At 37.4% G+C, this 27,000-nt stretch overlaps 2 protein-coding genes and 1 long non-coding RNA gene across 4 annotated transcripts; all 3 read right to left on the reverse strand.

The window, feature by feature from the left end:
• Positions 1 to 227: 227 nt before the first annotated feature.
• On the reverse strand, positions 228 to 2,797 carry LOC122060853. Of its 2 annotated transcripts, none has more exons than XR_006134481.1 (5): positions 2,572 to 2,797; positions 2,369 to 2,436; positions 2,022 to 2,261; positions 655 to 830; positions 228 to 556 (listed from the first exon to the last, which is right to left on the reverse strand). It is a non-coding gene; the product is annotated as an uncharacterized LOC122060853 (long non-coding RNA). The 2 variants fall into 2 exon arrangements; XR_006134482.1 differs by having other exon boundaries at positions 655 to 972.
• Positions 2,798 to 3,195: 398 nt separating this feature from the next.
• On the reverse strand, positions 3,196 to 4,105 carry LOC122090486. The gene is made up of 2 exons (XM_042660100.1): positions 3,776 to 4,105; positions 3,196 to 3,661 (listed from the first exon to the last, which is right to left on the reverse strand). Exons 1-2 carry the CDS (start codon positions 4,097 to 4,099, stop codon positions 3,530 to 3,532), a joined length of 456 nt encoding a protein of 151 aa, XP_042516034.1. The 5' UTR covers positions 4,100 to 4,105; the 3' UTR covers positions 3,196 to 3,529.
• Positions 4,106 to 4,351: 246 nt separating this feature from the next.
• On the reverse strand, positions 4,352 to 6,044 carry LOC122065097. The gene is made up of 3 exons (XM_042628897.1): positions 5,999 to 6,044; positions 5,254 to 5,631; positions 4,352 to 4,953 (listed from the first exon to the last, which is right to left on the reverse strand). The coding sequence occupies exons 1-3, from the start codon at positions 6,042 to 6,044 to the stop codon at positions 4,352 to 4,354; spliced, it is 1,026 nt and encodes a 341-aa protein (XP_042484831.1).
• Between the last annotated feature and the right edge of the window lie 20,956 nt (positions 6,045 to 27,000).

The raw sequence follows: 27,000 nt of genomic DNA on the forward strand, positions 1-27,000 counted from the left end.
GCTATTGTACAAAAAAATCATGATTTAAAAAAAAAAAGAAAGAAAAAAGAAAATTTATCAATTAAATAACTTGGTCCATCAATTTAGTTATTTAATATTAACAGTTAATATAATTAGTATTAACTTGGTTCTACCCAAAAAATAAAATAAATAAATAACTTGATGAGTTACACTTTTTAATTAATACATATACGAGTAAGCTTAATAAAAGCTGAAATGCCAAATGCTTGGATGAATGCAACTGAGAATTAAATTGCAAGAACCAAATCAGCAGTTAGTTACAAAGACGAAAACGAAGTTTAAAATAGCTTGAAAATTTCAGAATTTGAAGAAAATATTGATAATTGACTTCTCTTCCCTGTTTGAAGTTTGAAGTTAATTTTGATGGTCGAAATCAAAGCTTAGTTCTTGGGAAACCTGGAATGGCGTTGACTTGAGAAAACCATAGCTTACCCAAAGCTACCATAACTCCATCCTTCTTCCTCCTAAACTCTACTATCGTCAATGAAAGCTTTCCTCTATGCGCTACCATCTTAGCTTCAATCTCCACCTCTTCCTGCATTTATTTATACAGAGATTGATTTATTCAAGCCTTTAAAAAATCCAGTTGGAAAAAAAAAAAAAAAAATTGGGAATTCAAGTGGAAGATGAAACCTGAATCTTAACTGTTGAGATTCACTTTCAAGGAATTCAAATGCTTCAAACACCTGCGCCTCTCACAAGTTCTATGCGTCTCTGCTTCTCCATTTGCGAGGGAACATAGAAAGGCATGTAAATTTCTGATCCATTTGTAAGAGAATTTTGATCATATCTTGTGTCACAGGTCCTCCCTATGAAGTTGCCAGTGAAACTTTTTAGTGTTAGGAAGGGGCTTCTACTGGAGCCTTTGCTTTCTCTTTCTTTGGTAAATCACTATCACTCATTAACCCAGAAAAAGAAAATAGAATGTGTAATTTCTATGATCCAAGGAAACTAGAAGACAAAGAGAAAATACTCAGGTTAATTACATATCTGAAAAAACCAAAAAAAGGATGAGAAAAGTTAAGGCCAATGATTACTTGTAAGTCATATGAAATAAATAATCAAACCAAATTATGTACAAATAGTCATTATCAAATCAAATAAGAAGTGCCTAAATCTGAGAATATATAATAACTAGCAACATAAATATCAATGAGACACTATTTCAAACCATACAGGCACAATCTCAGTTACATGTACAGACATAACATCATATAACTTTTGAGACTCAAATTACAATTTATCTAACCAAACAAGAGGCCAATGAGAATGGAATAACAATAATATGAGTTTCCTCTCAAGTGAATGTAAACTTTGTCCCATGTTTTCTTTACACTAACATAAAGGAAAAAATGCCATATGATCCACAATGATATTAGGGATCACTAACAAAATGTCAATTATGTCAACCCCAAACAGTGAAGTAAGACATCACAGCAATCGAATTTGCAGACCAAAACTTTGGAAAAGATTTCAATGGTAGGAACAACACCAGCTTCAATTGTCTGGTCACGGAGTCACAGTGGAGAGTTGAGGCCATTGATGCCCTCCCCAATGAATGATTCAAAGTTTTAATGCATGTGGAAGAATAATATTGATCGAATCTGTTATTGCCCAATGATCAATCACACAGAAAAACATTTCCAATAAACTTCACTTTTGTTAGCACTGAAAAACTTCAACAATTAGATTAAATAAGATTTCCATCGATAAAAACCAAAGTGCCATGGCACAAAAGCTCATCTCTCTCGACTTGTAATAAGTCCTCCTAAAAGAAGCTTTTGACAATGGAAACAAAGGAAAAACCAAATATCTGAAAAGAAAGAAGATGAGGAGGATGGAAGAGGTCACATCTAGCAAAACAGGTGATATACAGCAACAACTCTCTGCCATGGTGGTGGGATACAGATGAGCATGAGTGTATAACTGATAAGAACCCCCAACAGAAGTAGCTTGGGATCAAACCATCATCTAGCACTTGGCAAGTGTTTTCCCATTACCGGCACTGTCGAAGGACCAGAGCCAAAGTTTTTATCAATCTCCCAAGCCTACTCATGTGCTCTTGAAAATCTTCCCAGCCCAATTTGTTCATCTTCACAACCATGGCTTCCTCAGTAGTCAAAACAGCCATACAAGAACACCCAAAAAGATCTACTGCCCAACACTTCAGCTGAGGCAGCAAGCCTTGCAAAACTCCATCTGTCAATCCTAAGGACAACTTCTCATGTTCAACTACCCACCTACAAATTTATCAGATAGAGCACAATTCAATTTTATGTAAATCTGAGAATCATCAATCACATTAAAGGAATATAACAAAAAAAGTATATATTACATAGTTAGTCACCTATTTCCCCACAGAAGTATAGAGCATGCAAGCACAGTTCCAACAAGTTTTGGGTGCAAATTCTCCCTCTATACAAATGACAAAAAGGTGAACACAAGAATAAGAAGAATAAGAATAGATAATTCAAGTGAAACACCAAGAAGATGATACAAGTGCAAATAAAACAAAAACAAGAAGGAAGAGAAGGCATGCATATTGCTGACCTCTTAAAACCAGCCAAGTACCATTACTTGAAACATGAACTGCACATCAATGATAGATATACAACTGAGCAAAAAGCCCTCCATAAAGTTCAACTGATATAATAGACCCATCGATTGGCTGAGCATATCAAGAACTGGATCTGTTACAGGGTTGCCAAGAAAATATCCCTGGAAAAAGTTTCATTTAATGGCCCTAATGAAATGATATTAATTAACCATATCCACCATAAAAAAAAAAAAATGCTTGATCTGAATCTAACAGTTAAGAAAGGAATTCTGCCATATCCACCGTAAAAAAGAAAGAGGCCAATGGAATTCAAAGCATTATGTGCCATATCCACATAATACCTTCTTACAGAAGCTTACCAATCACCAGCTGACCATTTTAAATGAGAGAGTTTAAAAATCGAGTCAATATTACATCACCAAAATAAGCATTTCAAATGTTTGTCATAAATTGTCTAGTTAATATCTACTCATGTTTCGAAACAACACACTAATCATAAATAAATAAAGCAACACCTCCTCAATCTTGACCACCATCTTCGATATTCTTCATGTAGTGTTCAAACACCTTAGGCTTATCTGCCTCATTGGCATTAAGATGGGAGCCAATTCCTTATGTTGCATGAAGAATTGTTTAGCACGCAATTTTTTTATCAAACTCAACTCCTGGAAGTGCATCAATCTCAATACATAAGTTTTTTGCAAATTCCTTCCGGGGGTCTTGCTTGGCCATCTCCACAATTGCATTGGCTATCACCTTCAAAGGACTACTAACCTTCTCTGCACCTCCTTTCTTCTTCTTCTCTTTACTTGTTACCCCTGAACTAGGCCTACCACGGGAATGACTGCTACTTGCATTGGGAGTATAATGGGCACTTTCACCAACATTATCATCAATAGCATCATAATTGTCCAAGCTAATTTCTTCATCAATTGGCACTGGATTGTAAGGCTAGTCCTCATTGACTGCATCGGATGGGTGTGAAGATCCAACCCCGGTGGCAATTTCATTACGCAGCCATTCAACAAGTTGTAGGTGAATAGGAAGCACTCTATGCTCTTTCCAAAATCTTTGCTCTTTTTTCTAAAAAAAAAAAATATAATTAACTCTTGGATTGTCAGAATAGTAAACTATTAACGTTACCTTTAGTATACCTTTCTAACAATCTAGAAATAATGCATCAAACATTTAATTAACCTTGAATTCATTCCACATGTGTTGTGGTGCATCAAACCGCTTCTCATGGTCATTCCAACCCATTCCACTATTTTTTTGCAAGTCAACAAGCGACTTAAGCCTTGCTTTCCATATCCTGTAGTGATTGCGGCACTGTCCCCAGTCATATGTCATATGAAATCTATCATATAATTCAGTTGAGACTACTTGAAATTGTTCTTTTTTCAACCCGTTATCTCCATTCTTTCCCCTTTGTTGTTGGTGTAGAAGACGCTCCAAAATGTAGTGAGATATCTCAGAAGGCAATGTAGCAATTTTTGAGTTAGTACCCTCAACTGCGGCCATCTTTGCTACAATGAATCCTGATATCAAATATTCAGCCCAAAAAAAAAAGGTGCGGAAATAACTGTAACCATCCAAAAAAAAGCATAATATTCTAAAGAACGCAGATTAATAGTCAAACCATGAACTGAAAAAAGTTATTACAAGCCAAGACACACAAACCATGTTTATGTAGCTCAAATTACAAAATCTTAAAACGAAACCAAGTCTAGTTCAAGTAGTTAGTACAAAAGATAAATGTATTTAGTTTGTATTTTATTGTGATTCATATGAAGAAACATGCATTTCTTCATTTGAATCATCTCTTGCCATCCAATCATTCCACATATAATCAGCCATCTCCTCTCGGAATTGATCTTGATCAAAGTTATCATCTTCATCATCAACGTCAGAATCCTTATCACTATTTTCATCATTGTCTTCTACTTCTTCATTAGTATTCTCACTTGTAACTGCATTCTCCTGTTCAAGCCATTCCTCTTCTTCTTGAACACTATTTTGGGTAAGGATATGATTCTGTATCATAACACAAGCTTGTACAATCCTAGCCTGAGTCTTGAAAGAATACTCTGGTTGGCTTTTCAAAATCTTGAATCTTGACTTCAACAATCCGAAAGCTCGCTCAATTATGTTACGTAATCTTGAATGACGCAAGTTAAACAATTCTTTCTTGTCGGCAGGTGAAACATTCGAATTTCTCCACTCTTTCAAGTGATATCGAACGTTATGGTAGGGTCTTAAGAACCCCTTCTGGTTTGCAAACCCTGCATCTACAAGATAGAATTTACCTCTAGGAACTGGTAGTTTTGCCTCACCTTCTCTGTGAATGGCATCATCTAATATTCGTGAATTATATGCTGATCATTCCCAACCAAAAAGTATCTATGTGAACTTCATATCAAAATCACAAACTGCTAGGATATTTTGCGATATATTTCCCTTCCTATCACGAAATGTTCGATGTTGAGCAATTGGTACCCATACAGGGATATGTGATCCATCTATGGCTCCAATGCAATCCTTGAAGTAAGGGTAAAAGCTCCTATGGTTACCTGCTATTCGCTCATGTGTTATGGTACTGTGAGGCTTCAACAATACCGGCTACAGTTTGAGAACTGCTCCCAAAACAAGATTAAAATACCGGCTGATAGTTTCACCTGAATGCCCAAACAAATGTAAGAGGACACGGTTCTTAACATTGTGACCGATTGCATATAAAACAATAACCACTTGTTCCTCCACTTGAACGTTATTTGTATCATACAAAAGACCCTTGTCACGCATCACCTGACATAGGTTAAAGAACGCCTTTCGACTCATTCTTATCATGTTTCGACATGTCTTGTCAGTATGTCCAATGATTCGTTGTGTCTCAACGGAGCCACGTCGAGTCTCATTACGATAAAGTTGTTTACATAGAAACACTTTCTTATACTGTTCCACTGCTATAACAACTGCAGTAGCCGTAAATATTATTACTTTCTCGCGCCTCTGATAATACTCATCATATTCATCATCACTATTTTTACGTAAATCTACAATTTAGAATTAAACAAGCACTTCAGAAAACCATAACAGATATTTATATGTATTCAAAAAGGAGAAATCAAAACTATTAAAAGAAAGAAAGAACGAATTAAAAATTTTACGCTTTCAAACAAAAGAATTCAAATAAAATGCTTCTGAATATAATAGATGATGTATCTTAGAAACTGAAGCATAATGAGGATCAACAATAATAAGGTCGTCAGGATCAAGAGAACTTTCCATTGGTAGGCAACAACTTGGTCTCACAAGGGGCTTTTCACAAGTAATCCACAGGTAATAGTAATCTCTTCCTCTTCATTTCTAGTAGAAAGTTTTAGACACAGAAACCCATTTTCCTTTGTCTTATACTCCTACAAGCATTCCCTCTAAGTCCATTACCACCAACAACTACAACTTCCATTACTTCCCCATAACAACCACTCAAGACAAAATTGATCAAGGAACCTAAAAAAAAAATCTCTACAAAACCATTCTTTGAATAACCCAAATCAAAATGTAACCTGAAATTTTTATTCCATGATATACCCTAAACTAATTTCTATCCACAATAATGCTCTACCAATTACCATATCAAATACTGTTATATGTATCTATTTATTATTTTATTGGGTGCTACATATTGTAAGAAAGATGAGGCATTCAAATGCCACAAGTAATGTGTTAACAAATATCTCAAACTAAAAATAAGATAGATAATACGCACAAAATTTGTAGTAACTTGCAATTCACAAACTAATAGTAGACTTGATTAATCGATCCTCATGAAAACTGATAGCAGACCTGACTAACTGATCCTCATGAACGAAGTCTAAAATGCAAGACAAACATAGAGAGGGAGAGAGAGGAGGAGGAGAGGTTTAGGAATTTTCTGAATTAATTTTTAAATTTGAATGATCTCTTAACACGCGTGTTCTAGATGGCCAAAACACTGAGATTACAATGAAAGCATACAACCTTGTTTCAAGTATAATAGGTGAGCTTCTATACTTTATTTTATAAGCAAGCTTTTTCGGTTCAAGCACAAGTGTGAGGAACAGAAACTTTTGTCCAATAATTAAAATTAGAATCATGACAGCTATGAATAGACAATCAAGGCCTCATTTGCTTGTATAAGAAATTCTATTATTTCCCAATGAAGAAACAAAGTGATCAAAATAAATGTCCAAAGCTTTCTAATGAAATTGATTTGGCAATTGTAGTAATTAAGATTATGTTTGATATGTATTATCAGAATAGATTCTGGATCGAGAACACAAATAGAGCTATAAAATATAAAAAAAGAACTAATTAATTCCATAATTTCTAATAACTAAACCATATTTCAGCATTCAATGCCTTCACAGACCCAACCCAAGTTAAACCATTTTAAATCATCATAAATAAATTCTAACATAAACCAACTAAAAATAAGTTTTTACTGATACACCTAAACCCAGACTCTCTAGACTGTAACGGGGAAACTAAAGAAGATAGAACCCAGTGAATGATAAGAGAAGAAGTGCAGAAAGCCCAGAAGTGGAGATGGCATGAACAGAAGCTCCTCCAGAGGATTCGGAAGACTCATCGTCGTCGTCGGGTGACATAACCCTGATGATCATCTTCTGTCCTCTCTTACAGTGTCCTGAGACACCACTGATGAAATAACAGAACTTCTGGTTTTAAAACCTAGCCCTACAACTCCATGAAATCAAAATAGAGACCTAGCCCTACAACTCTATGAAATCGAAATAGAGAGGTTTTGATTTTAAAAACCTAAACCTATAACTCCATGAAATTGAGAGAGAGAGAGAGAGAGAGAGAGAGAGAGAGAGGGCTTACTAGTCACCAACGGCGGACTCTCGGTGAGATTCCTCTCAAGTCATAGGTCGCAGGTCGGGACTTGAGAGATCGGTGAGATTCCTCGCAAGTCGGTGAGATTCCTCGTAAGTCGCAAGTCGCAAGTCGCAAGTCACCAACGGTGAGATTCCTCGTAGGTCGGGACTCGCAGGTCGGGACTTGAGAGGTCGGTGAGATTCCTTGTTGGTCGGGACTTGAGAGAAAACGTTGCTTCAGAACGTAGGTCGGGACTTGGAGAGATTCCTACGTAGGTCGGACTCTCGGTGAGATTCCTCGCAAGTCGCAGGTCGTCATAGGTCGGGACTTGGAGAGATCGCGGGGTGAGTGTCACCGTTTGTGAGGGGTCACGGGTTGAGCAACGTCTCTCCCATTTTTCCTTTTATACTAGGTTGAGAAAACGTCGATCAGATCTGAGTTTAGGTGTTTAGGTGAACTCAGATTTGAAGCACATCTTGTGTAAAATAGTCATTCATGGGAAGTAGGGTGCTCACTTGAGGGTCATCCTTGTGGAACCAAACAGCTCCTAAAATTAAGATTTATCATTCTAAAGAATGTCATCCCAAAGATTTACCGAACCAAAAGGATGTGTTCCAAATCTGAGTTTACCTTAACACTTAAACTCAGATTTGAGCAACCTTTTTACCACCTAATATAAAAGGAGAAAGCGGAAAGAAGTTCTCTACGAAAGCCAATATCTCAACCCGTGAGAAACATGTACTAGCCTCAAGGTAGGGGTGTCAATTCCTAAACCGAACCAGACCAAATCGATAACAACACGGATCGAACCAAACCGAACCAAAGCCTTATTGGTTAGGTTCGGTTTGGAGTATTGCAACCCCAAAACCAAACTGAACCGCATCGAAAATCTGATGAACCCGAAACCAAACCGAAACCGGCTCAAAACCCAGACCGAAACTGAAACCAAACTGGTAAGAAATCGAAACACTCCAAAATTCATTAAAAAAAATCAAAGTTTGTATAGTTTTGTATACATTTGTATGGAAAGTCAAATCCAAACTGGACAAAAAACCAAAACCAACCCGGTTACAAATCGATTTAAGAAACCGAAGACAAACTGAAACCAAACCGCACCGAAACCAAAACCAAACCGAAACCGGAATTTCCTTATTGGTTCGGTTTCAATTTCAGCTTTCCCACACCGAAACCGACTCAACCCGGACCAAAACCGAGCCAAACCGATCGATTGACACCCCTACCTCAAGGCAACCAAACGATTTTTCAGAAAGAAACATAATTCAGAAGAATGTCTATCAAAAAATTGACATTCATATCCGATATATACACCATTTGATTTACCGAACCAAACACCCCCTTAAACAGCTAAGAACGTGAATCTCACAGTCAAATATTTATAATATGGCAAAAAATAAAAATAAAAGGACAGTGGAGGTATTAAATATTTAAATTTGATCAGCACGGCATTAAAAACGATATACCTGGCTCATAGATTAATGAATAATTACCTAAAGGGAAAATTACATCCCCCTCCCCTATAGTTTGTCGAAATTTCGTGTGGATCCAAGGGTTTAAGCGAATTACGCCCCCTCCCTTGAAGCTGACGCTGTGAGGATTCTGTTAAGTTCAAACATATAAAGACATAAATACCCTTCAATTAATCTAAGTCTTTTGCTGAGAGAACCATTATACCCTTTAGGGGAAATACCCATTATACCCTTTGGGGAAAAAACCAATAAAATGTGCATTGCCCTCAAAACAGAGAGTCGTTGGAGAAGTTCCCCGTCTCCGATTATGGTTCCCTATCTCCGAGCACCTCACCTCTGCAAATTGACCTCAACAACCATTCTCGGTGAAGGTGAAGGTTCTGTCTCCGATTGACAAGTTTAAAGTTCCCTGTCTCCGATCGATTGACGTTGGCGAACCCAGGTAAGCAAAGGAGAAGGTTAACCCCTACAAAACACCCCGGCGAAGACCATTCCAGGTGAAGAAGCTCCGTCTCCGATCGATTCACTCTGACGAACCCAGGTAAGCGAACATTAAACCGAGTCTCTAAGTGTGTATGCCCTTTGTGTGTATATGCCCTTTCTCTGTTCTGAAATCGTCTGTGTTGGGGATGAACCTAGGGTTTGGGAATTTAATCATGTGTGATTTTATACTTCCTTGCTTTTGGAAATGTAACACCATAGGCCTAAGGATAGCTGGTTGGACTGAATCTGATGGGCTACTACTGGTTGGATGGATAGGGGTTGGCTACTGTTGGCCTGCCTTTACTCCCATTTATGCAACAGATTTCGAGAAATACTGTTGGAATTATGGTTCTTATTTATAGTGAAAATTGATGTATGGTTACTCGAAAATCTGCACAATTTTCTCTTCATGTATGGTTACTCGATACCATGGAAGGTCCTACTCCTATTTCGGCTCTTACACATGTTGCTATTATGGTAACAGTACGAATTTTCTTGTGCTTGGCGTTCTCCTCTTTTACAGTCATAACTTACATAATGTATCTAATTTCTTTAATAGGGATAATAACAGTCCTATTAGGAGCTACTTTGGCTCTGCCCAAAAAGACATTAAGAGAAGTTTAGCCTATTCTACAATATCTCAATTGGGTTAACTATGTTAGCTTTAGGTATGGCGGTCTTATCGAGCTGCTTTACTTCATTTGAATCACACATGCTATTCATAAAGCATTATTGTTTAGGCGTCCAGATTTATTATTATTCAATGGAAACTGTTGTTGATTATTCTCTAGAAAAAATCAAACATGGTTTTTATTGGCGGTTTAAAAAAATATGTGCCAATTACAAAAAATGCTTTTTTTTTTAAGTACACTTTCTCTTTGTGGACAGTTTTCTTTTTAATCTATAAACAATGATTCAGTTCACAATCCCCATTGTTTTATGTTTTGAGTTGATAAGATTTGGTTTCAGCCTTTGTTTTGTTCCTGTGTTGATTCAGTTCCAAACCTATTGTGATTAACAGGTTGAGTAGTGGTTATTCCAATTGAGGCCTCGAGTGGTGATGACAATGATAATATCTATGCGTAAAACCTTCCCAATGTGGCAGCATATGCAAACTTTGAAGTTTTTTATATATATTGTATAAAATTTTGGAATTATATATGTGGTTGGGATTATTTGTTAGTATATCTAATTGAGTTTAAACTTTTGGGTATTGCAGATACGATGTCTACTTGCAGTGTAACTTTCATGAACCAAGCCGATGGTCTGAGGTAAGTTAACATTAAATGCAAATGTCATAGAAGAGCTGCAATCAAGGTATCGGAGTCCAGAGAAAACCCCAACAGACTCTACTACACATGTCTAGAGATTGTACAGGAGAAGAAATGTGGTTTTTTTGCTTGGTGTGAGCCAGTGAATGTGACAGTAGTCAGAAGTGAACCTTCAAACAACCCAAGACCTCATGATACATCAAACAACCCAAACCCTTATGAGTTTCAACAGTTGAAGGATTAGATACGTAGTATGAAGATAAGATTGAAGCGGGTGGAGAGATTCAATAAAAATTTGAAGCTGCTTGGACAAGTTCTTTTATGTTTTGTGATTGTGCTATTGGTTGTTTTAAGATTTTGATATCAATGTACCTAGTCTACAACTCTTTGATGTTTGGCATGATTGGGATGGTTGAATGAACGTGTAATTGAAACCACTATGGCAATTAAAATGTGATCTTATTTCTACCATTGCTATTTTCATGCATATATGTGAAGTAAGTTGCACACATCCGAAAGTACCTGATTTAGAAAATTGAAAAAAAAATGAAAAATTGGATATCATTTCCCCTATAATACTAATATCTGAAAATACCTGATTTAAAAATCCATCGTATACAATTTTATAGATTCAAAATCATGAAATCCAACATCACAACTCCATCACATATTAATAGTTTCATACATTATCATGACTCAGTCCATCTATTGTTCAAATTACATAATGATTCTGGAAAAGAAAAAAAAAGTGAATCTCCAGTTCTCCACCTTCCTCTATCACCATCTCCCACTTCTTCCTTGCTTTCCTCTTCTCCCACTTATCTGTCATCTTCCTTTTAAGTCTTGCTTGTACTGAATCACCAACATTAGTTGTTGTAGAAGCCTGTGACCTAGTAACCATTTGGGACAAGCTTGCATCATCTTGGTCATCATTGCCTCTTTTTCTTTCCTTTAAAAACAAAAAATGCAACATCAGTATTAGTGCATATTATAGGTTTAAAAAAAAAATGCAAGGTGATGATAATGTGATATACCTTCCCAGCAGATCTATGGCTTGAAGAACCCTTCTTCTTTCCCTCAGGAGAGCCTCTTTCAGAAGTTCTCTTATTATGGCCTGATCTCTTGCAAATCTCGCATCTGAGAGATCTTTTCTTCTTTCTAAAATCAACAGAGGTGCCTCCCCAAGTTCTCTTTTTCTTTCACCCTTGCTCGGTCTGCCTACTCCTCTCTTCAAAAGTGGTGGTTGGACAACCCCTAGACCTAACTCAATGTCTAGCTCAGATACATCTAGAATGGGAAATATCGTATGTTCATATGTCTTCATTTACTTTTCCTTTGTGAAGTAAGTTGCACAGTAGTCTTCAATTTCTTCTCTCTTTTGGGCAATGGCAGCCACTGCATGCTTGCAAGGTATACCTAATAATTCTCAATCTTTGCATCCACATGTTCGCAACCTCAAATTGACCACATTTCTTCTGTGGAAAGAATCTACTTCCTCAAATTCATCTGTATTACCAAGGTACACCTTTCATTTCCTCGAGAGTTCATATACTTCAGCAATCTTCTTCTTCACAACAGGAGTGACAGTCCCATTCAATGAAAGACTTTGATAGTATCTCTTGTTCAATTTATCCATTATTTTAATCCTAATACTATCAATCACAGACAAAATGGGTTTACTGCGAAAATCACTAACCCAGTTGTTAAAACTTTCTATCATATTGTTAGTGATTGCATCATTCTTACAACCAATATGAAAAGCACGTTGAGACCATAATGATGGCGGCTTCTTCATTAACCGCTTATATGCCTTGATGTTGATTTCTTTGATGGAATTCATTGTACTCTGAAATAGATGCATAGTAGGTGCTGTGGAAGCTTCCCAGAAGTACTTTTTTTAACAAGAGACTATTGTATTTCCCCTTGAAATTCATGTAGATGTGTCTACTACAATTTCGAATGTGAGCATTGGGAAAGATATCATGGATGACATCTACGAGTCCCTATGAAACACACAATTCAATCAATTAAATACTGACCATTAAAGGAAAAAAAAATAATACTATCTTCAAGGAATGGAATGGTATACCTTTTGGCCATCTGACATAAATGTCAAAGAAGTGTTATCACCAGCAGTTCCCAATGCTTCATATAAACATTCAAGGAAAAATCTCCAACTTACTTTATTTTCAATTTCCACAACTCCATAGGCAATTGATAACACCTCGTTGTTCCCATCAACAGATACGGCTGATAATAAAAAACCACCATATTGGCCCTTCAAATGGCAACCATCAATTCCCAAGAATGGTCTACAACCATTCACAAAGTCTTCCTTACATGCATGGAAGCAAACAAACAACCTCTTGAATATTGGCGATGCATGCATGTCATTTATGTGCTCATACTGGGGTTTAAAAATACTTCCTAGGTTCCTATGCAGTATTAGCCTACCATATGCAGGTAAAAAAGAGTATGACTTCGAGTGACTACCTTCATTTTTTTCCAATGTAATTTGTCGGGCTCTATAAAATTTCATATATGGGACATCACAATTAACCCCATAGTTCTTGTGTAGTATAGCACTCATAGTATTATGATCCAGCTCAGGGTCAGCCCGTAACTCAGATTTAAGTTTCTCAACTATCCAGTGTGAGGTAATAAGATTGTGACCAGACTGCCATGTACAAGTGTGATCTGGGTTTAGGGTCTTCAATAAGAATGCAGCCCCATGATCGATTGGTGAGGCATGAACTCTCTATGTACAACCATTGGCTGCGCACCTCGCTATGACCCTTGCCTTCTCATTTCTTTCAAATATGATCTGAAAACTGTGGCGGATAGCAAACTCTTTAAGCTTGACTCTGAACTCATTCACATCAAGATAAATTGCTCCAACATTAAAGTTACTATCATCACTATCATCATGGCAAATTGCTGGCTCAAAATCATCTGGATTAATATATTTGGATTATAATCATCTAGCACGTCATGGATGCCTACATCCTTCTCATGCTCACACTCTACATCATTGTCTTCATCAGAATCTTCAAGCTCACATTCACTGTTACTCAATTCACATGATCTGCTGAATCATAAACAAAATCTGCATCACTATTATCTGAATCATCTAAAGATATCAGTCAGCCACATTAGCTCCCTTACCCTTGCTCCCATAATTAGGTCCCTCACTTAACTGTTGCCTAACAGGCTTAGGATCTACAGGCTCTTTAATTTCCTTACTTCCTTCATGCTTAGAATGCTCAGTCTTCTTTGCAGTGGGTGAAGAACCTTGAGAGTTATCACTTGCATTAGCAATTGACTGAGACAAAGTAGTAGCCTTTGCAACATGTGAACTACTCTCAGAATTACCATTAAAACTCCCTGTTGAATTATATCTTGTCATATCTAACATATCAGAAGTCCCTCCACTAGCCATTCCATAATATGTGCTCCTAGCACTAGCATTGTGTTTAAGGTTTGCACCTCCACTTACACTTGAACTTTCTGCATGTGTGCTACGGGCCATTGCATTAGAACCCCCTCTGACAACAGCTTGCTTTACCTTATTTCTTCCCATGTTCTGGTATCCATAACCATCATCATCACCATCCATTCTATAACAATGTCCATGTTGTTGTAACCCGGTAGTCACTGAGAGGGGGGTGAATCAGTGAGTCCAATTTCGATCCCCAAAAACCTGTCTGATGTCTGGCCAAGAAAAACCTGATATACCTGTCCCTATTTGCATACAGTCGTATGCACACTCAGCCTCTTATAGGCACTTCCAAGTGTGCACACCCATTCCACATTCTACGCATTTCAATATAAAATGCAAACAATAAGCACCCACAACACAGGATTTTTACGAGGTTCGACAATTTGCCTACATCCCCGGAGTAGTGCCTGTAAAGGCTTCGTACCTACTCAATACACTACTTTTGACTGCACCCACAGTCGGGAGCACCCACACCCAATTTTCTCAAGCCAAAGCTGAGATGGCACTTGTAGTGCCGGTATAATGTGTAACACCCACTACACGGGAGCACCCATTCCCTCCTGGTGCTTAGCACCCACTAAGCACTCAATAAATAATACAGTAAATTTGGGCTTATATCAATGCCCTACAGTCAAGCTCTGCCTAGCATATACATCCACAACTAGCTAGCATGCTTACAGTTCATCCACAACTAACCTAGCATGTGTACATTCATCCACAACTAACCCTAACATACATTTATGCATATAATGTAAATCAAAGGTTAGAGAATCTCACAACCGATTTCCTGGGATGACTGGAAACTTGTACTGACAAGTTTGGTGCTTACACCTTCTCTCTCCTTGGCTTCTTGCTCTTCAAAGCAAACACATCCTTGTTTTCTTATTTTCCTCCTTGGTTTTGAGTTAATGCATCATTAACATACCTCAACCACCTCTTTTACCTCCTTTAATGGCCTAAGAACATTTATCATCAAGTATTCATGTTCATTCAAGGACCAACAAAGAGGGGGAAGCTTCTCTTGCCAAAACTATAGCCTTCTTTCACTAAAACCTCATATTTCTTACTTCCATGGTGTAGGGCTTGAAAAAACAAAGAAGCTGCAACTTGGTTCACCCAAATCCGAGTTAAAGTGAGGGAGATATGACCATTTGAAGTTGGAACAATGAGATAGCCTGAAATGGAATCTTCGTAGGAGTGGTGTAGGCTACACCGGCGGCGCGCACAACAAGGGGCGCAAATCTGGCCGTAGATCTCATCAAGGAGAATCTCTTCATACAGACTGTCCGATTAAAATAACGGATAGTAAATCTCAACCACAAGATTCGAATAAAATAGTCAACTAATGACGTCATGATGACGTCAACGGTCAGCATGCACTTTTTGTTGTCGATCTATGATTGGTTGCTTTTCCGGATTTTAAGGGAGCTTGTCTCCCACTCACAAAAGAGAAAGGCTTATCGACTGTTAGATCCAAATCCTCCATGATAGCTTTAATCAGATTTCATGAGATGATTAAGATCGAAATCTTTTTTATACCTTCTATACACGCGCAAAACACCACAACATGCCTTGATAAGGTGTAACGGCAGTGCATCAAGAATTATGCACCTAACCAATCAAATCCTACACACAAGCATCTATCTTGTCCATGTCAACGCAAAATCTCAGCAGCCTTTGGATGGGCATCAGGCCTACGTGGTCGAATCTTGACCATCCATTTCACTTCCCTTTACTCCTCTTTATTACAATCAAACCCCTGCCTCCATATATTTCATTGCTTAAAGACCCCTTGCAACTTAGACCTTCAAAATCTTGAAATTACACAAAAGCCCTTCAAGTTTCAAAAATAAATTCTGAAAAATCCACCCAACACCAAGAGCAACTGATGGATTTTCGGTTTGGATTTTCAAATCGGCTTTACGGAAACACTTATAACTTTTTCATATGATATCCGATCGAGATGAAATGAAGTGTGTTGGAACTATAACTGGATGCTCTACGACTTTTCAGAAGACTCAATCATCTGAATCATCCATTTAAAAGACTAAAATGCCCTTAGACCTTTCCAATGACATATCTTTCTCATACGGAATCGGAACGCGATGAAATCAAAACCGTTGGAAATATTGTATTTTTTTCGTATTGTTACATGGAGAACACTTCCTTTAAAAAATTCATCTTCAATACCGAAACTGCCCTTGACTGTCACAAATGTCGTAACTTCTTCATACGGTATCGGAATGTGACAAAATCAGATGCACTAGACTAGATAAATTACAATCTATATTTTTTATGAAGAAACAATCTTCCAAAAATGTCATTTTCATTGCCAAAAATACCCCCGATCGTAAATAGGCTAATTTTACCAGTTTTGACCCAAAAACCCGCACCACATACTAAGGATGTATCAAACCATTCCATGCATACCAAGTAGTTCTGTTATCTCATCGGTGACACTATACACCATCATGTCATCATTTTCATCCATGTCACCCAAACTGGCCACATCATCATCTCCACGTGGCCGAGTTGTCAATAAGGACAACCATAAAACAACAATCTCCCCCTTTGGAGTTGTTGGCAATCACCTCATCACTAATACACTCCAAAGCTCCGATGAGTAACTCTCTCCTCCTTTGACAATAAGTACAAAGGGTGGAACCAATGGACTCCCCTTGAGTCCAATATGGGGGTAGCAACATCAAGCAACTTGCTACCTCTCTCCCAATGCTACTAGTGCTTTGGAAGAACCACCACTCCCAGCTTCTGTCTAAGGAACTCAAACTGATCTTTGGGAAGAGGTTTAGTGAAGATATCAGCCACCTGCTCTGCTGTGGGAACAAACTCCATCCTTACTTCACCTTCCATCACCTTGTCTCTTAAGAAATGATACATGATAGCAATGTGCTTCGTTCTAGAATGCATCACCGGGTTCTTGGAGATATTGATAGCACTAGTATTGTCACAATATAGTGGCACTGCCTGCTCAACCTCCACACTCAAATCCTTTAACATCTGCTTCATCCACAACACTTGTGTACAACAAGATGTAGCTGCAATGTATTCTGCCTCTGCAGTTGAAAGAGAGACTGACTCTTGCTTTTTACTATGCCATACCACCAAGCTGCTCCCCAAATAGAGTGCACCACCACTGGTGCTCTTCTTGTCATCTACACATCCGGCCCAATCTGCATAAGAAAAAGCTGACAAACTAAAGCTCTTGACTTTCGGATACCATAACCCAAACTCACTAGTCCCTTTCAGATATCTGAAAACTCTCTTCACTGCTACCACATGTGTCTCTTTTGGTCCTGCTTGGAATCTGGCTACCATGCACACAACTTGTAAGATGTCAGGCCTACTAGCTGTCAGATATAATAGGCTACCAATCATTGACCTATATGAGGTGTGGTCAACTGATGGAGAGTCATCTTCCTTGCTCAACTTACACCCAATCATCATAGGTGTACTAACTGGCTTGCAATCCTCCATGGTGAATCTCTTTAACATCTCCCTCACATATTTGGACTTAGATATGAAGATACCTTCTTTCTTTTGACTGATCTGCAAACCCAAGAAGAATGATAGTTCACCCAACATGGACATCTCAAACTCATCTTGCATCCTCATAGCAAAATCTTTGCACAACTCATCTTTGTGACCCCCAAAGATGATATCATCTACATACACAACCACCACAAGCTGACTGCTTTCTTCAGTTCTGATGTAGAGATTACTGTCCACTGAGCCTTTCTTGAAACCCAACTTGCACAAGTAAGAGTCCAATCTGGAGTACCATGCCCTTGGAGCTTGTTTCAAACCATACAATGCCTTCTTCAATCTGCACACAAGAGTGGGGTCCTCACTCAGCTAAAACCCATCAGGCTGCTCTATATAAACCTCCTCTTCCAAGTTTCCATTTAGAAAAGCTGATTTGACATCCATCTAATAGACCTTGAACCCCTTGTACACTGACCAAGCCAAGAACATTCTGATAGCCTCAAGTCTTGCCACTGGAGCAAAAGTTTCCTCAAAATCAATGCCTTCCACTTGAGCATACCCTTTGCATACAAGTCTTGCTTTGTTCCTCACCACTTGACCATCTTCATGGAGTTTATTTTTGAAAACCCATTTAGTACCAATCACATTCTTGTCAACTGGCCTAGGGACTAGATCCCAAGTGTGATTCCTCTCTATCTGATCAAGTTCTTCATTCATGGCCTTCATCCAACTCTCATCATAGCTTGCCTCATCAACAGTTTTTGGTTTAATCTTCGAAAGAAGAGAGTATGTATTGGTCTTCATTCTTCTAGTCTGAACACCTACAGTGGAAAGATTGTATTTTTGTCGTATTGTTACATGGAGAACATTTCCTTTAAAAAATTCATCTTCAATGCCAAAACTGCCCTCAACTGTCACAAATGTCGTGACTTCTTCATATGGTATTGGAATGCGACAAAATCATATGTACTGGACTAGATAAATTACAATCTATATTTTTAATGAAGAAACGATCTTCCAAAAATGTCATTTTCATTGCCAAAAATACCCCCGATCGTAAATTGGCCAATTTTGCCAGTTTTGACCCAGAAACCCACACCACATACTAAGGATGTATCAAACCATTCCATGCATACCAAGTAGTTCTGTTATCTCATCAGTGACACTAGACACCATCATGTCATCATTTTCATCCATGTCACCCAAACTGGCCACATCATCATCACCATGTGGCCAAGTTGCCAACAAGGACAACCATAAAACAACACATGTAAAGTATTGTCCCTTGAGATAACATTGTTGGAATGTGAGTTGATGGTACATCGATCTTTCTCCACATCACTCCATGTAAGATCAAACACGGTCACTTTTATAACATCTTGATTGGTATTTGAAGAGAGCAGTTGTAGTACAGAGTTGTCATCTCCCAATATCAACTCTTCATTGTTTGGGAGTGTAGACTTCATTTTGAATGTCACATCATAAACAATTTGGACATGATCTACCACAGTGCTATAGACATCACATAGCAACTCTATATAACTATATCTTTCTGGGTCTATAATCTTCTCCGCATATCTCTCCCGCCAGTTAAATAGAACTCTACACCACAATTCCATCACTACATAACAAAGAAATAAAAATAACAAGAGGTGATAATGGGGGATGATTTTAAACTTTATGTAATTCAGAATCACTACATGTACAATTACTCATGAGGTTGAAATTAAAGTATGAAAATATTAAGAAGCAAAAACTCTTATCAATGATTATTAAGCCACAGATTCTATTCAATTTTTCTTCCAATTTTGATGAACCCCATTATAATTAAAAGTCTCCTTCCAAAAACTACAGAACCTCAGAAGAGAAAAAAAAAACCAGAATATTCAATTCAATCTTCTTCCACTTTTGATGAATCCCATTATAATTGAAAGTCTCCTTCCAAAAACTACACAACATCAGAAGAGAAAACAAAACCAAAAAATAAAAAATAAAAAAATCAAACAATCTCTCTCTGCTCAGTGTCAGCGATCTCAGTGAGAGTAAGAGAATCCATTTCAAAATCAGAGAAACCCTAAAGAGCAAATCGAATAAAAAAGAACACTTGCAAATCTCAGTAAAAAAAAATGCAATAATATGCACAGTTGAATTGAAAACAGGGTATATTGAAGATATGCATTTTCCTTTTTCGCTATATTCCCTAAATTTGAAGATACACATGTTCCTCTTACCAATTCAGAGGGAAATCGCAACAAGGACATAGTCGATCTAATCTTCCGTGAGGTTCACGAAGATGCCGTCATCGTCTAGAGGTTCCGTCGACTTCGTAAGGATTCCGTCACTTCTAACGTCTGAGGTATGAACCGAGATTCCGTCGCTTCTCACACAGTCGATCGAACCTTCTGTGCATATGAAGACGATGAATTAAAAGATGGAAAAGGCTTGGATGAAGACAGAAGATGAGATTGAAAGAGGGAAAGAGCTTGGATGAACACCTCGTTGTAGTTAGGGCTTAGCCGAGACGGTTTTGGATGAAAGAGATGATGAGAGGATTTTCCCCTTTCAAACTCATTTTAAGTGAAGGGTATTTCGGTCACTTCACTTTATTCTGGGGGTATATTAGGTATAAAAAAATGACCTCACCATATAACGGATCCAAACTCACGGTCTCTAATGGATTGGACTCAAATGTAAGAATGTTTCATGCTTCAAAGGAGGGGGCGTAATTCGCTCAAACCCTTGGATCCACGCGTAATTTCGGGAAACTATAGGGGAGGGGGATGTAATTTTGCCTTACCTAAATGTTTGCATCCAAATTTCAAAGCAAGCACTTCACCAGGAAAAAAATAAATAAATAAAATTCAAAGCAAGCATAACAACCAAATTTCAAAGCAATCATTTTTCAAAGTACCAAGATACAATAGTTGAGTATTTAAACAAAAATTAAATTGAAATAAACACAATAAAATAGCTGAACATTATATTTAGGCTGTGTTTGGTATCGTTTTAGAAAAATATTTTTGGAGTTTTTTCGTTCTATTGGAACAAAAAAATGGAATAAAGTGTTTGGTGCATTTGTGGTGTGTTTCATTTTTTTTTTTTTGAAAAAAAAAGAAGGTAGAAACAAGAATTGACAGAACGACAAAGGTAGTTCCGTCGTTCCTATTTCGTTAAAAAAAAAAACAATAATTTGACACAGAAATTAAAATTTTTGTTTTTTACATGAAACGTCATTTCTGAAACAGAGACATTACCAAACGCAGTCTTAACTCCTTCCTAAGGGTGTCAATTTGTAGTCGAAACCAAATATTACATCTAAAATCAAGCTGAATTAATTGGACTAAACTGAATAAATTCAGTAAAAACCGATTTGAGTATTTGATTATTCATTTTGATTTGGTATGATTTGGTTTCATTTTAAGAACAGTCGATTCTAACCAAAACCGAGCCAAATACTTTAAATTTCAAAACCGTCATTTACGTACCTATTATTTAAAATCGTTGTCTTTTCCAATCAAATTCATTCTTCCTTTATTATATTAAAATATTAGTGGGAGGAGGAGTAATTGTACCCGTTATGGCAATTCATTAACATATATCAACTGAAAATTAAGAGAAACGAAAAGACGCTATTAGATTTTGGGAGTTGGAAACCGAATAGGAACCGAATCCAAAATGAAACTGATCGATTCGATTAAGGTATCGAATGTTTGATTCCCAGTTTGATTACAATTCATATTATCGTCCATTTGAATCGAACTTAAATCGAATCGAAACCAAGCTGATTGACACACTTACCCCTTCCCCAATTTTTTTTTTTTATGGGAGAGTAAGAGAGAAACTAGGTGTTGGAACTTCCCAATATAAAGTAAAAAGAAAAATTCATATAAATGTGTCGGGCTGGTCAAGTACATATAAACCATCTACCAGAATACTAGAACCAATCACAACAGAATGTCGAAACAAAAAGAAACCACTTTAATTGAAATTAACACATAATCCATCCATAACATGTTTTGAAATTGAAATAAGGCTCCTCCTCATAGAGGGAATGTAACCTACATCTTTTAAATCTATATAACTTCCACTGCTACTTGAGCTCCATTCCCCATGAGCACACTCACTTCGTCCTTGCTTGGTACCCTCCAGCTTAGAAACCCCTGCAAGGAATTAGTGGCGTGAATAGATGAAGTTGAATCCAACCACCAAGAGTCTATTGGTGCATTAAAAAAACAAGACTCAAAGCAAACCATATACATGTTCATACCAGAGTTCTCTAAATAGGCCTTCCTCTTGAAGTAGTCCTTCTTCATGTGACCCTTTGCTTTACACAAAAAAATATTCAATTCCACTCAAGTCTTTCTGTACAACAGCTTGCTATCCTTTCCTTGCTTGAAAGTTCTTATTCTTCTTGTATGGGGTGAACTTCCCCTTCTTTGAGAACCTTCTATGATTTCTAACTGGACCAACAGATGATGTCCCCTTGCTCTAAGTGAGGTTAGCACTCTCATCCTTGGTCCTATTTAAGGTACATTCCTGAATACCACATCAATCAGCTCATCTATGCCCCACTTATCCTTCAGTACATTGTAAGTAGTCTTGAGGTGCTTGTAAGATTCTGGTAGGGAGTTGAGGGCTATGGTCACCAGGAAATCATATCATAGTTGATTCCCACCTATGATCTTGTTTCCCAGTGATACTAAACATAGAATGTGGTCCCTAGCATTGCCAACCCCATCAAACTTAGATATAGTAAGACTACTCATCAGATCAACAGCTTGAGATTTTTGGAACAGTCAAAACTGCACTTTTTATACTGCTAGTGCTTTCCTGTTTGCAGTGTCTCACTTCTCGTGCTCCGTCTTGTGGGCAGATGTGCTAGATGCATACTGTGCAATTGGTTTGGGTACCCTAGTACAAAGATCTAGGTCCCTAAGGCACATGTAAACTTCTAAGTCATCCAACCACTTCTTATAGTTGTCACCAATTAATTTTGGGATTTCCTGAAGTGTAAAGCTAGTAGACATCATGTTTAATGATTCAGTGAAAATTTTAAAGATTCATCACAATTTTTGCATTACAATCCATGCAAGTATATAAATATTTGGGTATACATTAGTCAAAATCAGCACTAATGCTACATCCCTAACCATCAAACATACACAAGTGTCAATCGAAACTACATTCAAAACATTTGGATCTGAAATGCATTGGTCCATTTATATCTTTGCAATCACTGCATGTTATACTGTCACTTTGAAGATATTGTCACCTTTGGATGGACATTCGCTTCTAGGCTAAAGTATTCCAAAAACTTTGTGCATTCTTAACTTACTTAGACAATGTCACCCATGGGTGATCCTCATCGACTTTGTTGTCCCATTATGAGTCTTTGAGTTATACAACCATTATAGTAATACTGATTCTTACCACTTTGGTGAATTTAAAACAGTGCCATTGTGATGGTGCATAATCTGAATATGACAAACAATTTATGTGGGATATATGTTCCATGTAAATTTAATATAAATACACCCATAAAACATAATCAATTCATAATCATGTCCATTAGCATTCATTTAATCTAACATAATTTTGGGTCTAACCCAATTTGTTACTAGTACATTAGGGAGCAAAAATAAACAGTCTATGATTCCCTATGTATGAAAATTAGCAAAACTAGGCTTAAACAGACACTAAACATATTGATATTGTATATCAAATTAAAGATCACGGAAAAAGAATCCAACGCAAAAAATCGCATCCAAAAGTTTGTCCATACGAGCCCATACAGTCAATTTGAAGTATGCTACCAGAAAACCTAGTCAAGTTGGATCGACCCACCTGAATTGGTCTGACCAAATCTGATTGGGTTGAATCGGTCCAGCCTTGTTGATCGGTTCATGAATTTTTCTCTGGGTTTTCGGATCGGATCATGGATCAGACCGATCATTTGTCTCTCGATCAATCAGGTCAGATCTGGGTCAAACCCGGGAAGGGTCATGGGTCTAGAGTCAAACCCAATCAAATCGAGTCAAACCAAGTCAACCCGATCCAACCCAAAAACCCTACCAAGTTGACTAGGCATTGACCCATCACCAAATAGATCCGGCCGTGAGTCTCACTCGTACTTTTCGACCTTGCTCAGAGTCATTTTCGGCGGTATGTCACCCATTGTTGTGACCGTCTTGGTCCCGTTTACCTTCGTGTGCAAAAATCTTTAGATTTTGATAGTGAAAACCCCTAGCAGCGGTCGTTGAAACCCCTCCCAAAAACCCTTATTTCACCAAAAAAAAACTTGATTTCTAGGGTTCTAAGACCAAGAATGGTGGCTTTGATATCACTTGTTGGGGAAATTAACTGGAGAATCTCCCTCCTTAGTGCTTAGAACACTGATACATATTTGAAAGAAGTTACAGAGACTTACATGGAGCATACCATTAACATGGGGCATTCAATGGGAGTGGAAAAGTACCTGTAATGGTGGTTGAGAAACGTCCACGAGTAAAGCTTGTCATTGATCATGAACCTTTATCCCACGAACTTAAAAATTGGTCCCATGAACAAAATCTGGTCCTCTAGGGTCTTCTGTAGTCTCCCACTAGGATCCTCACTACAACTCTATGAGTGAATTGTGTTCTTATGTAGTGGTGACTGTAAGGACCATATAGACTATACATAGTATTCTTCCCAACCACAACCTACTCCCACAATAGGTGGGCTAGGCCTATCCCCTTAAATGTGCTTAACCACCATAGGCCCAATGGGTGACCCATATTAGTGTAGCCCAAAACCCAACAAGAGAAACCTTGCACTCTAGAGTCTTCAATATGCGAAGATCAATGCGGGTCCTGTATTGAGCTATCTAGGTTGTCAACCATATAGTCTGATTAACTGGGAGAAAGTGAAATGTCAAAGACATCATCTAGCGGGGCTGTGTACAAATTGATAGAAAAGAATGTTAATTTTTAAGCTCTGACTGTTTGGAAAAAATAGCTGCAAAGGTTTATCACACAGTACAACCAAATCATAAAAAACAATTTTCTTAATAAATTTCTAGTAATCCTGTCATTGTAATCAAACAATCGGCAAAAGAAATTCATTGTATTATCTGAAATCAGTTGAACAACTTTCTCTGACCCAACCCTTTCTATTACAGGCTCAAGCATATCTTTAAGAAATAATCCAGTCTTGGAAACATCAGAACACTCAAAAGAATTGAGAAAAATAGCCCCCTTAGGTGAGTATCCAATAATATTAATGAATATAAATTCCTTAATATCAGTCCACATGTTAGACATAATGGTGCATCTTGTAATAGACCATGACTCCATAACTGAAGCAACATATTCTTCAACACTTTTTTTTTTTGCATTTTGGCACTAGTTTGGTCCTCAATGTAGAATAGGAAGGTACTGAATAATTTGGACCATAACAACAAATAGAATGTGCCATATGAATCCAACTTGGGGTTTGAATAATATTAAATGTAATGTTATTCAAAATGATACACTGAGCTATATCATTATCAACTTCATTTTTACTTTTCAGTTTAAACATTCCATCCACAGACAGTTGTTGGACGCTTGAAGATTGACTCACATGTCTTTCACTACTTACATTACATGTAGTAGAATTTTCCCCAGTTTTAGTCTTCTTGTTATCCTTACTTAATGCCCGAAGTGCCTCAGCTTGCACATCATCAGGTACATTGCTACATATTGCAACATCATTACCCTTCTTACAAGCTAAATGGTATTTCACTTTTGAAATACCACCGGGAAACTCTTTATCATAAAACTTGCATTTGAAATGTCCCTTTAAATCATCCACATATTTCCACAGTTCATCTTTTTGTCTAACCATTCTTTCTTAGTGTCCTGATAAACAAACAAATAAAAAAAAAAAATTTCTATAACACTAAGCAATCAATAGCAAACCAGATCTAGTAGATGTTAACATACAAACTAAATCAGTACTTATTCAGTATGTTTAATAAAAATTGTCATAACAATCCAATTTATCAGTACTTGTTCAATGTGTTCAATAAAAACTGTCAATAAAAATCCAATTTATTCATTGTAGTCATCACTAAAGACTATATTGGAGAAAACCACGACTCTAAAAAACACTTAGAAGCATAACTTAGTGTTGGAAGCAGCAATTATTGGGGGAAAGAAAGACACTTGTACTGTAAAGGGTTGACCATGTTGTATTCAAAAGGTTAATGATGGAATCAATGTGTTGGCATATCAGTGAAACCTACTGTTTAGGAAATTAAGAAATCAATTCTTTTTCTTTTGAATAGATGCCTTCTTCAAAAGTATATTATCTAATTAATAACCAATGAATCACTTAAACATGGAGAATCAAGTTCCAATTTTTTTTTTATTTGAGTCTCCAATGTTGTGCTCGGTTACATACAAAAACAGAGAATGGTCACAATCATAGAGATGGGATCAAACCTTTTTTCTACATTCAAACCCATATGCACCAACATGAAGAACCAAGTTCAAAAGGGAAAATAATAATAATAATAATAATTTTGATTAAAGTCTACAGTGTCGTGCTCAGTTACATACAAAACAGAGAATGATCACAATCCTAGAGATTGAATCAAACCTTTTTTCTACATACAAACCCATATGCATTCAATCAATCTCGATTATAAACCACACCAAATTTATTCTGAATTTTGGTGTTGAACCCTGCAGATGATCGAACAACAACCATCCAATCCAGCAACTTCTTCAAGGGCAAGACAACCACAGCCCAGGTAGCCCACTCAGCAGTCAAGTAAGAAGAGCTCGTGGTCACCCTCAGCGATATCACTGCCGTCCAAGAGTAGCTACCCAATGGAGAGAGAGAGCTAAAATAGAGGAAAGCTGATGTTTCAGCACTTGGAAAGAACAACTATAGAAGTAATCCAAATAAATTTTTTTAAACAAGACTTTGGATAGGCTAAATAATTAACCTTAAAGTGCTAACTGGCCGGGCGTAAAAAGGGCCATTCAGAAGGTTTCGACTTTTTTAGAGGACTCGTTTTTTATGGATCGATCAAGTTGGAACTGGAAAATGGAATGATAAATTGGCAATTTATTGATTTATCAAGATCAGGAAAGAGTCCTCGCCTAGAAAAAGCAAGAGGGCTATTATCTGGTCTCCAGCGATCAAGGATGGAGGGGTGGATAGTGGACTTGATTTGGAGTGATGAAGAAGCTATCAGTAGTATTCTGGAAGGAAAGGAACTTATGAATATTGGCCATTGGGTAGCTATTCCTATATATGTAGAATTAAATC

This window comes from Macadamia integrifolia, chromosome 2 (genome assembly GCF_013358625.1).
Source record: "Macadamia integrifolia cultivar HAES 741 chromosome 2, SCU_Mint_v3, whole genome shotgun sequence".
In the NCBI taxonomy this organism is placed as follows: domain Eukaryota; kingdom Viridiplantae; phylum Streptophyta; class Magnoliopsida; order Proteales; family Proteaceae; genus Macadamia; species Macadamia integrifolia.

Coding starts and splice junctions, on each gene's coding strand:
- LOC122090486 (XM_042660100.1), bottom strand. CDS start 4,099: ATGGCCGCAGTTGAGGGTACTAACTCAAAAATTGCTACATTGCCTTCT. Junction 3,662..3,775: donor ACATGTGGAATGAATTCAAG/GTTAATTAAATG, acceptor TTTTTTTTTTAG/AAAAAAGAGCAAAGATTTTG.
- LOC122065097 (XM_042628897.1), bottom strand. CDS start 6,044: ATGGAAGTTGTAGTTGTTGGTGGTAATGGACTTAGAGGGAATGCTT. Junction 5,632..5,998: donor TGGACTTAGAGGGAATGCTT/GTAGGAGTATAA, acceptor TCTAAATTGTAG/ATTTACGTAAAAATAGTGAT. Junction 4,954..5,253: donor ACATTTGTTTGGGCATTCAG/GTGAAACTATCA, acceptor GGGAATGATCAG/CATATAATTCACGAATATTA.